The following is a 17,680-nucleotide window of genomic DNA, read 5'->3' on the forward strand; positions in this document are numbered from 1 at the left end:
TGAACATATAAATTTTAGATATATGAACTCAACTCAATGCGTCAAATAGTCGTTATAGGTTAAACATCCTCTTCAAGGTCATTTTCGATATAACCGTATGTAAAGAAAGTGCGATTGCCATAATTACGATGATTTTCATTATTTTTACTATTTCTTAAGAAATATTATATGATTGACTTACTTAATAAGCAATATTTTTCCAAAATCCCAACTTTAATTATCTTTCATAACTAGATTTCCGAACTTTTTTTTAACAATTTTAACTTTGTAATACACTCTCTCTTCTATTAAATGTTAGTACTATTTTGCAATTAGAAATATTAAAAGTAATTATAATGTTTTTGGTAATAACCTTTTAGAGATATTTAAAAAAATAATTAATTTCATTAAATGGTATATATCACTTAAATTTAAGAAAATATTTATATCATCTTATAATACATTCTCTCTCATATTAAATGTTGTATTACTTTATAATTAAATTTTTTAACAAATTCTCACTTAATTTAGTATTTATTAAATTTGGTTTATATTTTATTAATGCAAGATTTGTCATAACATCATTCTCTTGATTTGATGAGTTTTTTCTTTTGGAGGATATTTCTTTAAATTAGTTTCAAATTTTTTACAAATTTTTCTTGATTATATTTTTTTGGATATTGACTTAAAATCCATAATCTCTAATTTGGTTGATTGTATTCAATGTAGAATTATTGCTACAAATATTTATTTTTATTTGTGTTTCGTATCATATGTATAGATATAAGATTTATTTCAAACATATATAATGTTATTTTAAAGATATACAAGTTTTATTCATGTGCGAGTTATTGATGATTGTCTGATTGAACCCTAGGATAGGGAGTGAAACTATTTGGTCGGTGAAGCAAGTGAGAATCAATGGTTGTCGTTTGATTCGGACAAGGAGGAACGATGGAGTCATTGTTGTTAGAATCCATGTTGTCGTCTGATTCAGTTAAGGAGGAACGATGGAGCCGTCCGATTCAATGGATCCGTTGCCATTGGAATTCATGTTGGAGAGGAGAGAATGGAGTTGGTCAATGGAGGGTTTGATGCCCATGGAGCAGAGGAGGGCACCGAGCTCAAGCTACATGAGGTTTCCGTTTGAGTTCATGGCGAAATGCCTGAAAATGTTGTGCAATTGCTTGAGTTGCTGACCTGATTGAATGGAAGCCATGAATTCAAAAGATTTGATAAAATCCGTGAGGAGGAGTTTGTCGAGGTTAGGGGAGATTTCTTTCACATATTTGATTTTGAAAACAAAATAGTTTTGAAAAAGAAAAATCATTTAATGCACATGAATGATATATTTTTTTCCAACGTGTCATTTACCCCTAAATTATATTAACCTAATTTGATTCGATTTTTTTTATTTTTGTGCAAATTTCTGTTTCAGAATGGATTTAATCTATTAAGTGGCGACGAACTATTTGGAGTTTATTTCCGGACGGTGGCCTTTCGAGCAACGGCGTGTTTCTTCAGCCTCCACTTTGTTCATTAATTTCATCGGCGATCGCAAGGTTAGTTTTCTTTCTTCTAACTTTTCTAAATCCAATAGTGAATTGATACTTATTTGATATTATGAATTCAAAATCTTAGCATACATATTTAGTTATACTCTGTATTCTCTATATAAACTAAGATTTAAGGTTTCTCTTCTCTTTATCTTTGTTTTTCTTCATGACATGATGAGCGAGTATCCTTTTCTTGTATGAACTTTATGAATCAAGATTTCAGAAAGATAATTTTTGAATTGGAATACATAATCATTACAAGTATGGCAGCAAGATTTGAAGCGGAGAAATTTGATGGAAAAGGAGATTTTGTGCTTTGGAAAATGAAAATGAAAGCACTTATAGTTCAACAACAAAAAGGTCTTCTCCAGACGCCGGCGAAGGATCGAGTTCAAGAATTGGGCGACATCGCCTACAGCACGGTGATATTACATTTGGCAGACAATGTGCTTATCCGAGTCGGCGATATTGAATCAGTCGAAGAGTCGTGGGAAAGATTAGAACAACTATTCTCAAGAAAATCGTTTGGAGATAAGTTGTATGTAAAGATGAGATTCTTCGGATATCGAATGGATCCCTCGAAGAATCTTGAAGAAAACTTGGAAGAATTTAGCGAGATCATGAGGGATCTTTTGAGGATCGAGGTGAAGATGTCGGATGAAGATCAAGATGTGATTCTTCTCAATTCACTTCCAAATATGTATAGTGAAGTGAAAGGAAGATTAGTTTATGGCATTAGAGATTCATTGAATGTTGGGATGGTTGTGGGTGCATTGAGAGCAAAGGATATGGAAATGAAGGAGAAAAGAAAAGATGGTATAGAAAGAGGTAGGAAGTGTTACCATTGTCAGAAAGAAGGGCATCTTCGACGTAATTGTCCAACGCGTAAGAGCAAAGAATGGATAATGAGTTCGGGCTGCACGACCCACACGACGCCGAACAAAGATTACTTGATCGATTTCGTTCAAACTGATGAAACAGAAGTGTTGGGATTCAATGAGCAGTTTGTAGTCAAAGGCATAGGTTTAGTGAAAATCAAAACTCATGATGGCCAAATAAGAACATTGTCAAATGTTAAGTATGTTCCAAATTTGAGAAATGTTATTTCTTTGGGAACATTGGATGAAAAGGGTTGTAGTATCAAGACAGAAGAAGGCACATTGAAGGTATATAAAGATTCTTCACTCAAACTGAAGGGCAGACTTACTAATGGCCTCTATATATTGGAAGGATCAGCAACTACAAACTGATGCTGCAAAGAGCAGCAAACAGTGATGCATTACAAACAGGTATTTTCCATTTGTGAACATTGAACATGCCTTAATATCATAGCAACCAAAGCTTCCATTTAATTTTTAAATTAAACACTTGCAAATGTATTCCAAACACACTAATTTGTTTATAGTACTAGATAATTTGTGTTCAGAATTAGTTGTTTGTTGTTTAATCGAAGTTTAAAATGTCTGTGTTTAACTTTTTCTTGTCAGTACGTTCATACGGAACTTGTGTTTTTGGATGATTAGGTTCTAGACGTATTTTGCAAGACGAGGGCGAAGTAAAATGCCAACCAACACGTCAAAATCAAAGTTTTGAACTAAAAATGTGTTTTAAATTTTTTTTAATGTAACTAACTTATTTGGTAGTCTAATCATCCAAAAATATATATCACCCGTTAGTTTGTTTAGTAAAATCTTAATATAATAAGAACCAAAATAAACATTTTTTAAAAGTTTAAGGATTAAAACAAATATTTTTAAAAGGTCCAAAATAGAATATTAATCCAAATTCTATTTTTCCAAATTTAAGAATCAAAATAAGTTTAAAACGGATTATTTGAATTTGAATTTTACTTTTAAGTCCTACCCAAAATTTCTAGATCTGGAAAGAAATTCTAAAATAAGATTTCATGAAATTTGATTTGGGATGAAAATTTGATTATATCCATATTCACCCATTCAAATTGAAATTTATATAACTTACTATTTGATGTAAATTTTACTAACAATTTACCATTTGAATCATAATTTCTAACTTCATACGGATTTTAAATCAGCAAGTCCGTTTAAAATAATTTTCTTTTTATTTCAAAAAAAAAAAAAGGTTAAATCTGAAATTGATATTCCCCAATTAGCTAAAAAATTCCCTTTTCTATAAATATTTATTATTTACTGTATTTTACCTTCATCTATTATTTTCTTCTCAAACTAAGATAAATTACACATTAAACACAAACTATTTAATATAATTCAATTATAATAATCTACACCTCAAACACATACTATGATATAATTCAAATTAAATAATCTACACTTCAAACATAAATTATTATAATTATAAAAATGAAATTGCTAAAACCTTGTCCAATAGTTTTTGTTTTCACCCATAAACTAAAAATAATGTACTTCAAGAATTCAAGCATATAAGGCATAGTTTCCGAAATTTTGAAAGTTCAAAATTTCGAACTTCAACTACTAGAAAAATCAAAGGGCAAAGAGTAATACCAAAATGGAGAGAACTAAGATTTGATTTTTTTTCAAATAAAATATCAAAACTATGTAAGATCATATCTGCCATGAAAAGTCCCTCAACGATAAAATGCCATAGCTACCCCTCTGATGCCAAAGTGAACATAAGGCTCAGAAGAACTACAAACACCAACAAACAAATATAAGCACACCTCCATACGCCTCGAGATATCATCGAACTGTCACAACACATCGAATAATTTCTCAAACATTGGGACGACAAAAAAACGTTCATAATGTGTTCTTTTTTTTACATATCATAAGGGGGAAAAAAACAGGTTTGGCTTTGGCTCTTAATTCACCAAGGGCTTCATCTCAACTTCATTCTTGCTGAACACTTCTGCAATCCTCTCAGTAGGAACCAATGGAAGGTATGAAGAGACCTTGTATCCTTTCTCGGCCGAGGTTCGTACGGTCTCATTATATTTCTCTGTGCAGTACGCTGCTGTTGGCAAGATGGCCTGTGCAACGGTGGGGAACACAGGGAGCTGGTTGAGCTTGTGCCATGCTGAAACTGCGCACTGCTCGGCCTTGGGCTCGTATTTGGAGTAGAGTTCCTTTGCAGTTGGCTCGCACTTGGCATACACAGATTTCACAATCCCAGACACGGACTCTTTTAGGCCAGTGCGTCGGACCTCAGAAGCTACGCTTCGAGCAACTTCAGGTGCCTGCTGTGCAGCAGACATGGCCTGTGATGAGGCCTGCTTTACTGTTGGAGGAACGTGGCGATCGATCCTCGTCACTGACTCATCCACCTGCTCATTTATCATCAAACAAAATGAGTTTCCTGTAAAATAAACTATTTCTCAATGTTCTAATGCTCAACACACCTTAGTACCATTACAAGTGAAATAACATAGCTTTGAGTCTTTGACTAACTATACAAAATCTTTTAACTTCTAATTTCGACCTCAATCCTTTTGAGTTTCTCGATTTTACTCATTAGACTCCATCTTGGCTTTCCTATTACAAAATTGGTATAAACTCCATTTGGATGAGAATGTTCATTCAGAACTTTCCTGGTTTCCTCTCCTCAAGAAATAAACACTGCCGCTCGCCTTTTAAAGGATAATTATTTTGTCCTTGAACTTCAAGAAATACTCAGTTTGATCCTCCTAATATCCCCTCACATAATACTAAACCTCATATGCGTTCATACGTTAATGAATATAAATGAAGCTATGCTATCAATTTGATGAACACAAAACAAAAAATAAGGGACTACAACCAGGGGTGGTGAAATCACAACGAAAAATCTGCAACATGGTATTTGAACTTAAAACTTCGGTAAAAAAATAAAATTTAGTCCTATTTTAGAATTCAGTCCTTACGGTTTGTTTATGAGGGGTATACGAACGAGACAAGATTAGAGAGATCCCAAGAGTTTAATAAATTTCTTAAAGCACGTGTGAATGAGAACAAAACATGAAAGATGCTTATACCAGAATTTTGAAACGAGTAACCTAGGTCCCAAAGCCTCCCTCAACTGTATGCTCTTTATATAATATAAACTGACATAGTACCAATTGCAGTAACTAGCTCGATGGTTAATTCGAGCTCCAACCTCCTCTAGACCCAGCTTCAAACCCCACTCCCTAAACATCTAAGTGAAGGATCTGAGCCCAGGCATTACATAGAACCTCATAAATTTGATATAATCCTCGAAATCATTTATGAAAATTTTTTATCCAATTATAAGGACTAAATTTTCTTAAGTAGCATCTGTGTGACACATGCTAAGGATATGGAAGGGAATGTCGGACCTGGATTCCGGAAGAGTTACATAGGTCGTCGCAAGAACCATTTATGAAGATTTTATTAAAATATGTAAGTGAGGACAAAACGACATACTGGGACTACGATCCCGAATCTCGGGCCTACAGCATCAAATAAAACCTCATAAATCTGATAAAATCCTCCTACGGTTGGTACCATTGAAGAATTTATCAAACTTAGGACTAAATTCAAATTATAAACAATAAGAAATAAATTCTAACTTCCCTAACAAAATTTGCAATTTAACCTAAAATATTTAGCAGATTTCCCACAGAATGAGTGTAAACAGATACATCTACCCAGCCAAGAAGAGATGGAAGAGATGGAAATGATTGAAGCATAGAGAGAAGAAAGAAGAGCAACCTTGCGATCGACGAATTTAAGAACCTCAATCGGAACGCCATGGAACTTGTTATACAAAGGACCAACAACAGACTTCACAGTGCCCTCAACGGTCTCGACGCCGGGCTTCAATGGACCAGACCGGTCCTTCGCATAGCCATAAACATTAAAGAAACACTCCGTCGCTCGAAAGGTCGCCGTTTGAACGAACTCCAAATACTTCAGCCTCTCCTGCTCTGCCCTAGCCACCTACACAAAAAGAAAAGAAACCCAATCGTTCAATCAACCGAAAGAAACGGAATCGAATGAAAAGAGGGTCATAGTCGTAGTCTTACCGTTTCCTGGCGCTGCGACGAAGGATCGGATTCAGCCATAGCCAAAAACAGAGGGGAAATTGAGGGTAGTTTAAGATCGGAAATGGAAGGAAGAAGTGATCGGAGAAATGAAATCGAAATAGTTGGCGATATAATCGATGGATGGAAGAGGAAGAAGGGAAGATTAAGGATTTATAAAGGAGAAGAACGCGGCTAAAGAGTCGGTGAAAACGGACGGTCATGGTGGAAACTGAGAAGCTTCAAGGGGAACGTAGATTAAGAAAGTCAAATAGAAGGCGTTGACTCTTCCTTAAGGGTTAAGTACGTCGTGGAAGGATCCGGTTATGGACGGTTCTAGAATCCCTGTGTCAAATTACCTTTTTGGGTCCCCACTTATGTAATCTTCATCCATCCATCCTATTCAATTTTCGTCCATATCTCCAAATTTTTACGTTATTTAGATTGGATTCAACAATCTAAGAAATATTTGAATTGGATTTGTTTGAATTAATGAATTATTTATTTAAAGTTTTGTAAAATTTTATTTAATTATTTTTATATGTTAAATTCAGATTAACAACTTCTCAATTTATATTATGAAAAAATTATTTTCAAAATACAAAGTTTATTTTTTTAGAGTTGTTAAAAAATAAATTGTCTACATTAATTATGAAATTAAATTAAATATATGTAATTGTATTGTATTATAAGTAAAAATATGTATATTTTTCTTATTAAAATTAATAATAAATGGGTTGATTTAAGTTAGTTTGAATTATTTTATATGAATCTATGAATTAAATAACTCATCCCAACCTATAAAAGTTTCATTTATTTGAACCCAAAATCAAATGAATTGGTAAACCTGTCCAACTTAGATTGGGTTGATCGAATTTTTGTGGTCATCAGTTTTTTTTAACACATCTACGTTAAAATATCATTTTTTTGCCTATATTTTAAAGTTTATTTAATTTTAATATTTATAATTATCTCATTTTAGTTTTTGTATTTTCATTATATCTTGAGTTTAGTCTTATTATTGTTGATTTTTTCAAAATTTTTGTTATTTAGAGTATTACTGTAAATTTTGAAAATATATTCACATATTGTATTTCTTTGCATGAAAATTATTATTATTATTTAATCAATTTTGGTAGAAATTAATTTTGAGGGACTAAATTTAAGATTTATTAAAATTACATAGTTTAGAATTAAACAAACTTCAAAGTACGTGGATCAAAATGTTATCTTAACCTTTTCTTTATACGTATTTTTATGTATAATGTATAGCTTTATTTTATATATATATATAATAGGGGTAGGGAGATTTACCACTAATCTTTTGCTCACGAATATATATTGTATATCAATTGAACTATGTTCGAGTTGATAACATATAGGTTTGACATTTCAATTTCATCATTAAAAACTTGATGAAAATAAAAGAGATGTGACATAATGTCACATAATATGAACAATAAGCACTTTGATTTATTTAAAAAGTGTCAATATGATTCAAATATTTATTGTTTTTTTATAAGTTTTTCAAAAATACCTATCAATATTAATATTGATATTTTGTCGATAATTTTATAAACATTGCTACAAAATTAAGACATTAATATTTCTATCGATAACAACAATTTTTTTCAAACATTAGATCCATTATCATCATATCATAGTTAATTATTGATTTTAGTCCCTATAATTTTATAATTTAGAATTTTGTTTATATAATTTTATAACACCTCAAAAATGGTCCTTACAGTTTAGAAGTCAAGGATCATGTACACGATAATTAGCTATTAATGTGTAAATGATGTGATATTTGTATTTAGTTGACTAGATCAGATACAAAATCGTTTTGGCGGGTTAATAATTCATTAAACTTTTAATTTTATGTTTAACTGGACTCAAATTTTTTAGACATCTCCTCCTTCAAATTTATCAACTAGTCATAAAATTGAAAGTTCAATGATCTATTATGTACTTCCTTTACGTTTAAATATTTGAGATCTCATTTATTAACCATTTGTTTTCTTGAAATTGTGTTTGTTTTCTTAAGAAAACACTTAAATTATTAGTCAATTTTTAAAGTAAAAACCAACTTTTTAAAACTACTATTAGTTTTCAAAACTTATTTTCGATTTTGAAAACATTTGTAAAGTAGGAAAAGTTATCTTTTTAGTTTGAGTTTTCAATAATATGTGTGTTTAGTACTTGAGTTTTTCAAAACATACATATTTAGTCACTGAGTTTTCAAAATGTACTTTTTTTTTTCAAATTTTTTAAAAATGAATTTAAAAGATTTCCAATGTAAATATATGATTGTATGACATTTTGTATTAAAAAATAAGTTAAAAAATAAATTTAGAGAGAATATATGCTTATTGGTTTTTAAAACACTAATAAAAAAATTACTCTAAGGATTTTTTAAGGTAGTTTTAAAAATTTAGAGACAAAAGAGAAATATTTAAAAATTTAAGGACTGAATGCACATATTTTAAATTTGGAAATTGAAATTGTATATTTTGAAAACTCAGGGATCAAACAAACATATTTTTCACAACTCGGAGACTAAAAATGTAAAATCTAAAACAAAATCCAAATGTACACGGGCCTAATATGAGGAAAAAAAAGTCCAGGTAACTAAGATTTTAGATACTTTTTAAAACTAAAGAGATTTAATAACCTCGACTTTGAAAGTTTGATGACCAAATTTATAGTTGTTCTTAGACCAAAATATAGCCAAAGTTGAATTTTATCCCTAAATTTATGCAGTGAATCAATTTATTTTTTTTCTTTTTTTAGTATAAGAACTATAGAGAAATGAGAGATCGAACCTTCAACTTTTAAAGGAGGAAAGTCATGTCAATTATCGCTGAGCTAAACTCATTTCGGTGAAGGTGAATCAATTATATCCCTAAATTATGAATATTTTCTTACCTGATTAATATATGATTTTTTTATAATATAATATTTGAATATCAAGAAAACTCGTATGATATTAGATCATTAGCCGGTAGGTGATATTAGATTTAGATGGGTGACCACTAGGGATTTAATTTAGGACCTGTTTGATAGATAATTTGAAAATTCGAAAACGAGTGATTCAATGAAAACAAAGTTGTATTTCATGTTTATAGATATGTATTTGGTAGTAGATTCAAAACAGGATTGTAGTTTAAATAATTTTTTTAAATGTGATTAATATTATATTTATAAATCATAAAACTTGTTAAAGTTACATACTAAATATTAGATTAACATGAACCTGTTTTATGTTAAACTTTTTTGTATAATTATTATTTTGTCATATGATATAATTTATAATACATGACATAATACACGTTTTACTTTAAAAAACAAATTAAGTTTATAATATGACATATCGTAGTTCTAAGTGTTTTTATCTTTGCTTAATATAATTCTTCACTTTAAATTTCAAATTTTAAAATCTGGATTTAATGAAAACATACAAATATTAATTTAAAAATTTACGCGATTTGGATCACAGAATCAAAAACAGTTTTACAAAACAGAATCCGAATTAAAATGCATATTTATTGAAGTGAATCTGAAAACATAAAACAGAATCTATATTCTCTATCAAATAAGTCTTTATCTCTTTAAATCCTTGAATATACTCATAACTTTTATTGACTACTAGACCAGTCTTGAATGGTTACCATATTGTGATTTATGCACATAATTTTTTTTTATTTGAATTTTGAAGGGGTTGTAATTAAGATTTGCACATGCAATAATTATATTTTATTGTAAAATAATAAAAGAAATAATAATTTGAAGACATCCAACTTTTCCAATATTTGATAATACCATTAGTATTCAAAGGAACTAACACCAAAATGTTTAAACAATGAATGTATAATTTATTTCCTTTTCACATTTTAATTAATTTATGAAATATCTAAAATAAAATAATATTTTTTTCTTTCATTGGGGAGAGACAGCACAATTGAAAATATTGATGTTAGAACCATTTTTATACGGACATAAAGTTTGGATTTAACTATTTTTTTTTTATTGAACTACTAACTAAGTTGAATTAACTTTGAAATCAATATTCAATCAATCATTTTATTGTTTTCTTTTGAATTTGAAGTAATTTGCATTTTCTAAGTATGATTTTTTTTCTTAACCTTGATCTCAATTAATTATATTGTGAAGATAACAAATACACCTTACCCATTTATTTCAAGATTTTAGTGTTAGAACACTTATACTATACCATATATATATATCTATACTATATTAAATATCTTTTTTGTCCTTATGTTTTCTTTTTGTTTTGTTTTTTTGTTTTTAATAATTATTACCTTTTCCCTTCCATTAGTGCAGTAATGGCCTTTAAAAACTCAATCCCACCTATTAACTGACTTATTTAAATTTTTATCTTTTAAGGAAAAATGCAACCTATAAGGCAAATAGTAACTGCCACTCAAAAAAAAAAAAAAAATAAATAAATCTACCCTTAAATTGCTTTTTTTAAATAAATAAAAAAAATTCAATCCGGTACAATATCTTTATTAACTATTTGGTTTTTGTTTTTATTTTTAAAAATTAAACTTATATCACCCATATTTTTTTTTACAGTATTTACATCTTAGTATTTACATCTTATTAAGTACAATGTTTAAATTATTAGCCAAATTCAGAAAACAACTTTTTTGAAAGCTAATTTTTTTAGTTCTCAAATTTTGATTTGATTTTTAATAATAAAGAAATAAATTTAGAGGTGAAAATAGTGTGCATAGACTTAATTTTTAAAAATAAAAATAAAAAACAAAATGGTTATCAGTAGTAATTGCCTTTAAAAAATTCCAACTAACTGCCCTTATTTTCTAATATATATATATATATATATATATTAACCATGTAAGAACTGCTTTAAGTCTCTGCTTATTATTTTTTTTTTTTTCCAAATAATTTAGCTGCTTCTTCTCAACAAAATTGAATTGAAAATATCAAAATAAACAAAAAAAACTCACCTACGTCAAATTTTCTTACATTTAATAAAAAATTCAGTAATTCTCATATTTTCCCTTTTATATATAATATATTTATGTATTTAACTTTCCATGTTGAAAAAAATAGAATTATTAAGAATGAAAGTAAATATTTTAAAGAACAATGAATTTTGATATAAATTATAAAATTAACATTTTAGAATGAGTTAAAGTGAGTATAAGATTTTACTTTCTTTGTTAAATAATTTAGGACCGACTATCTATATTACAATTTTAAATATAACATATTAGCTTTCGATAAAAATAAGAGAAAATTACAATATATATATAATAATAATAATTAATTTTTTTTTACAAACATGAAATATTTTTCTGTCTTAATTAACGTACCATACCCCAATAAATTAAATAGAACAATACACACCTAACAATTTATACAAGTTTAAATAACTAAAAAAAAAAAAAAATGCCTTATTAACTTAAATAATAAAAAATTGACAGATATATGGATTTTAATTTTATGAATCCATCTATTTTTTTATTTTCATTTTTATATCTAATGTAAACAATTTACAATTTAAACATAATAAAAGTCTACTAAATCAGAATATATATTTTAGCCTACAATTTATGTTATGGTGATTTTAATCTCATTAGCCGAAGACAAAATAAATACAATTATATCCACGATTTCTTTCATTACTTCTTGAAACGATATCAAATATTACTATTTTAAACGAATAAAACAAATATTGCATTAAGTATTAAAATTTTACCTTAAAAAAATGTAGAAATTTAAATCACATGCATTGCACTTGTCTATACACTGATAAATAAAAAAGGCACAAAGAGGGAAAATTTTCTCCCCATTTTACCCTTTTTTCCTATTCTACTTATTATAATTTTCTTTTATTTAATGATGAAATAATTCAATATTTGAGCTAATCGAGAATTAACTTTCTTTAACTTCTAAAAAAAATATTTTTGCACCCATAAAGATTAATTGAATTGAATCTCATATATAGTCATTTCCATTTCCTCAAGCTATTTGAATTATCCATGCAACTCTCATTTTCTTCTCTCTCTCTCTTTAAAATAATAATTTCAATAATTTCAATAATATCATTTATTATTTAACCAATCCTCAACCATAAAATTTGTTTCGTTTAGTATGTGTTTGAAATACATTTTCAAATATTTAATTTAAATAATATTAAAAAATACTTTTGATCCTTATACTTTCATGGAAGTAACAATTTGGTTTCTAAATTTTAGTTTGTAATGATTTAATCCTCATACTTTCAATTTTGTAACAATTTAGTCTCTGAACTTTAGTATGTAACAATTTAGTCATTCTTTTAAATTCATAATAATTTAGTCATTGACATTAAAGAAAAATTAAAATTAGATGCCAATTTTTATTATTTTATGTTGTAGACTATGTATTTTGTAAAAATATTGAGTCTCTAATTAGTTTATCGATTTATTTATGCAAAAAATCTTAATAAATTTTAACAATAATTTCTACGATAGGAACTAAATCGTTAAAAATTCGAAAGTATAAAGACTAAATTGTTACAAAGTAAAGTCTGAGGACTAAAATGTTACACAATGATGGGATAGAAACTAAATCATTACAAATCAAAATTTATGGACTAAATTGTTACTTTTATCTGAGTTGAGGGACTAAAAATGATTTAACCTTTAAAAAATAAAATATTTGACAACTAATAAAAATAGATTTTGAAGTATATATTTAATAAGAATTTAAATAAAAATGAATTTTTCGAAAAATATTTTTTTAAGTCAATCCAAACGAGCCTTTATTTTTTATCTTCCTCAACTTGACCTATATTATTTTACCCAAAGCAATGCACACGTATTTTTAAATTTTATGTACCTGAATAAAATTTTATTCAATATAATTATATATTTTAAATAACAGATGAATTTATATATCCTTATAATATATACTTATTAGTTGGTTTAATGTTTTATGGCTTAATATAGGTTTGGGTGTTTTTTAATTTAAATAGTCCATATTTTATATATAAAAGAAAAGGCATTTTAATATAGTCTTTATTTTTGTACTCTTTTAATTTAGCCCCCACTTTTGGTACATATAAAATTGAGAATTAATTAACTTACATGACATAATACCAACTAAATTGTTGAAAATTTAGAGGATGAAAAATGTCACAAAATTTCCAAATTTATGAGAAATTGGTAGAAAACTTGAGTTCTTCCCATAGACTAGATGAGATCTTGGACATCTGTAATTCTAGCAATCTATAATTTCAGATATCTAAAGATTTCAATAATTCATTAAACATTGATGAAGATATATTAGAGATCAGAAAAAAAAAAAAAAAAAAAAAAAGAGAGAGAAAAAACTAGGACTAAATTAAATATTAAAATATAATTAGAGATTAAATTCAAACTTTAAAATAATATTAACTAAATTGAAACTATTTGAATAATAGAGACCCATTTTTCTTTCTTTCTTTTTCTTTCTTTCTTTTTATTTTTTTTAAAAAAGCTCAAATATCATCAATTAAAACATATATTCAACATAATTTTGTAACGCATATTATATTTTCAATGTGCATACTTTTGATCTAACTTACTTTAATACTGAAATTATAAATTCAAAAAAAAAAAAAAGAAGATAACTCTCTCGATGCTAAGTAGAGAGGTCTACGTGATAGGGCGGAAGACCCATCCCCACCCTCCACGTAATTTTCCGTAAGAATTGGAGAGAGGTTTTACCCAAGGAATTCATGGGGATCGAGAAGAAAATTTTCCATATTGCTTTTTTCTAATTTTTTAAAAATAATTTTTCTTTTATTTTCAACCAAATAGTTTTTTTTTTTAATTTCTTTAAATGAAACATTTCCAATACATTTTTTATTTATATAAAACATTATAAAATTTCCTAATAAAAATAATCATATTCTATGTTCAAAGATATAATTAAAATGTTAAATCCCATAAAAATTAAAATTTAAATATTACAATATTATACTTTTTTAATTAAGTATTACATGAATATGTTGTTAAAAATAAAAAGGTCTTAAACTTAAATATTAAATCATCCAAATTATCATATAAAAGTCTTTAATTATTACATCACAGCATATGTTGTTTTTTTTTTTTTTAAAAAAAAGGATAATACAACAACAACATGGCCATCAATAGCTTTTAATCACCAAGCTTTGTAAGACCTATATCTTGGGAAAACAAATATTGAAAAAAATATCATCAATCCATAATTAAAAAAAAAATAATCGAATACACAAACTTATAACTTACATAATTTGATCTCGATCCCTCAAAAACATTTTCGAATACTTCAGTATTTATTTTAATGTCTATACATATTTAAGATAATTACAAAAAAAACTTAAATTGTATCACTACAAGAAATCGCATTTCTCCCGACGCCTCAAATCGCCGGGAAAGGGTGGAAACTGCGTCGGGAGATTCGATCCCGACGACAGATGGATCGTCAGGAGTTTGGTCAGAAAAAATCCATCGAGAGAGGATCTCTCGACGCATAAAACAGGGTGTCGGGAGTTTCTAAAACTGTCGACGCCATATATTATGCGTCGAGAGTTCTAGGAACTCTCGACGCCCTATTCTATGTGTCGGGAGTTCTAGAACAACTCCTGACGCCCTGGACTCCCGATGCCCTATTCTATGCGTGAACTCCTGACAGTTTGTTTTATTTGTCGGGAGTTACGGGAACTTCCGACGCGCTAAAATATGCGTGGGGAGTTCATTCATTGGTTGAATATTGGTTTTTAATTTTTTTTTAATTTTTAATTTGTAATTTTTTAAAATTTGATCTGAATACTGTAAAATATTATTAACCAACTCAAAAAAATTCACCTAATAAATAAAACAAATAAAACAAATAAAACAAAGTTCATACTATAACAAATAAATGAAAAGTTACAAGATCCTACAATAAAACAAAGTTGATACTAAATAAAAGAAATTTGTTTTCAGAAATACATGGAAAAAATAAAATGAAAACAACGTCAATAAATACAGAAAAGAAAACAACGTCGAGAACATAACATCTTAAACAATCGTCCAACCTCATCTCCGAACAGCATCCTACAATAAAACAAAAACATTCACAAATATCATAATCGTCCAACCAAACTTCATAAATAAACAATCTAAACCAAACTCGACCCACCCTCCACAACACATTCGAACTTCATAGACATTCATAAACATGCAAAAACTCCAAGTTCAACGACAAAACGAGCAAAATGAGTATAATCAAACTCTACCTACCTCCCACGACAAACATGAAACTTCTCATAAACATAAAAAAACACACAAAAACCTACAAATTCAACTCCAAAATGATTATAATCTAACTCTACCCACCCCCACAACATATTCAAACTTCATAAACAAGAATGAACACACATAAAACTCAAACTTTCTCCCCAAAACAATCTAAACCAAACTCGAGCCACCCCCCACAACACATTCGAACTTCATAAATATTCATAAACACACAAAAACTCCAAGTTTAACAAAAAAACGAGCAAAACGAGTATAATCAAACTCTACCTACCCCCACGACAAACATGAAACTTCTTATAAACATAAAAAAATACACAAAAACCTACAAATTCAACTCCAAAAGGATTATAACCAAACTTTACCCACCCCCACAACATATTCAAACTTCATAAACAAGAATGAACACACATAAAACTCAAACTTTCTCCCCAAAACAATCTAAACCAAACTCGACCCACCTCCCACAACACATTTGAACTTCATAAACATTCATAAACACACAAAACTCCAAGTTCAACGAAAAAACGAGCAAAATGAGTATAATAAACCTCTACCCACCCCCCACGACATTCCCGATGCTCATAAACATAAAAATAAAAAAATAAAAAAAAACACACTCGAAAACCTACAAGTTCAACTCCAAAACGATTATAACCGAACTTTACCCACCCCCACAATATATTCAAACTTCATAAACAAGAACGAACACACATAAAACTCAATATTTCTCCCCCAAATCAATCTAAACCAAACTCGACCCACCTCCCACAACACATTTGAACTTCATAAACATTCATAAACACACAAAAACATTATAAACAAGAACGAACACACATAAAACTCAAACTTTCTTCCCAAAACTATTTAAACCAAACTCGACCCACCCCCCACAACACATTCGAACTTCATAAACATTCATAAATACACAAAAACTCCAAGTTCAACGACAAAACGAGCATTAGATTAGATTCAATCCACCAAATTGCAACCTTAAGAATTAGAAGGGGAAAAAAAAAAAAACTAAATCCACCAAATTGCAGAAATTGTAACATCCACAATCCACAATCCACAATTCATAATAACATCCATAATCCACCAAATTGCAGAAATTGTAACGTCATGAAATAAATCAATCTCAATTAGTGTAACAAGGAAGGAAAAAAAACCCATATGCTAGAAACATTAGATTTAATTTAAAGAATAACAAATGAGATAGATGCTAAATAAAAATAAATCAAAGCAATAGTAATTGGATTTCAAATTCATGAGAAATGAAACAATGGCTTGAATTCGTAAAATAAGAGAAAGGAAATGAAAGGGATGTGGGTAAACCTGTTGAAAGTTTGGAGGACACCGGAGCGGTGGATGACAAGCAATGGAACGGCGACAACAAGGAAATGAACGGCGAAGGAAATAGAGAAGAGATGCGAAGAGAAGGGGTTTTTAGTTTAGGTTAATGGAGAAGAAGGGGAAGGGAGGCAGCCGACAGTGGAAATGGCACGAAGAAGGGGAAGAAGGCGGCGGCGGATAGGGTTTAGAATTTGGGTTAATAGGGAAGAAGGGGAAGGGGAATGGGAAAGGATCTGGTCTAAACTAGATATGATCTCCCGACGCCGATCGATGATCGATGAGTAAAAATGGCATAAGGAGATGCTTCCTATCTTCCAACAATCCTTTAGCACATCGGGAGATAGGTAGCATCTCCCAACGCCATTCTTTACTCATCAGGAGTTCCTTAGGAACTTCTAAGGAACTCCCGACAGTCCCTTATGTCGTCGGGAGAGACCCTATCTCCCGACGATCAAGCTCCCGATGGTCGATTTAGGCGTCAGGGGAGCTCCTTTTTCTTGTAGTGTATGTAACAAAATAGT

General features: G+C 29.1%; 1 protein-coding gene across 1 annotated transcript; it reads right to left on the reverse strand.

Annotated features, from left to right (window-relative positions):
- Positions 1-4,041: 4,041 nt before the first annotated feature.
- Positions 4,042-6,783, reverse strand: LOC120071305 (Rubber elongation factor protein (REF)). Its single transcript, XM_039023498.2, has 3 exons — positions 6,514-6,783; positions 6,200-6,427; positions 4,042-4,815 (listed from the first exon to the last, which is right to left on the reverse strand). Exons 1-3 carry the CDS (start codon positions 6,550-6,552, stop codon positions 4,354-4,356), a joined length of 729 nt encoding a protein of 242 aa, XP_038879426.2. The 5' UTR covers positions 6,553-6,783; the 3' UTR covers positions 4,042-4,353.
- Between the last annotated feature and the right edge of the window lie 10,897 nt (positions 6,784-17,680).

This window comes from Benincasa hispida, chromosome 2, assembly GCF_027475165.1.
Source record: "Benincasa hispida cultivar pf3 chromosome 2, pf3_genome.v1.1, whole genome shotgun sequence".
NCBI lineage: Eukaryota > Viridiplantae > Streptophyta > Magnoliopsida > Cucurbitales > Cucurbitaceae > Benincasa > Benincasa hispida.

Bases quoted from the DNA above. Each gene is read 5' to 3' on its own strand.
- LOC120071305 (XM_039023498.2), bottom strand. From the start codon at position 6,552: ATGGCTGAATCCGATCCTTCGTCGCAGCGCCAGGAAACG. The intron at 6,428-6,513 runs GTAAGACTACGA...CTTTTTGTGTAG, and splicing joins CGTCGCAGCGCCAGGAAACG to GTGGCTAGGGCAGAGCAGGA. The intron at 4,816-6,199 runs GTTGCTCTTCTT...ATAAATGAGCAG, and splicing joins TTAAATTCGTCGATCGCAAG to GTGGATGAGTCAGTGACGAG.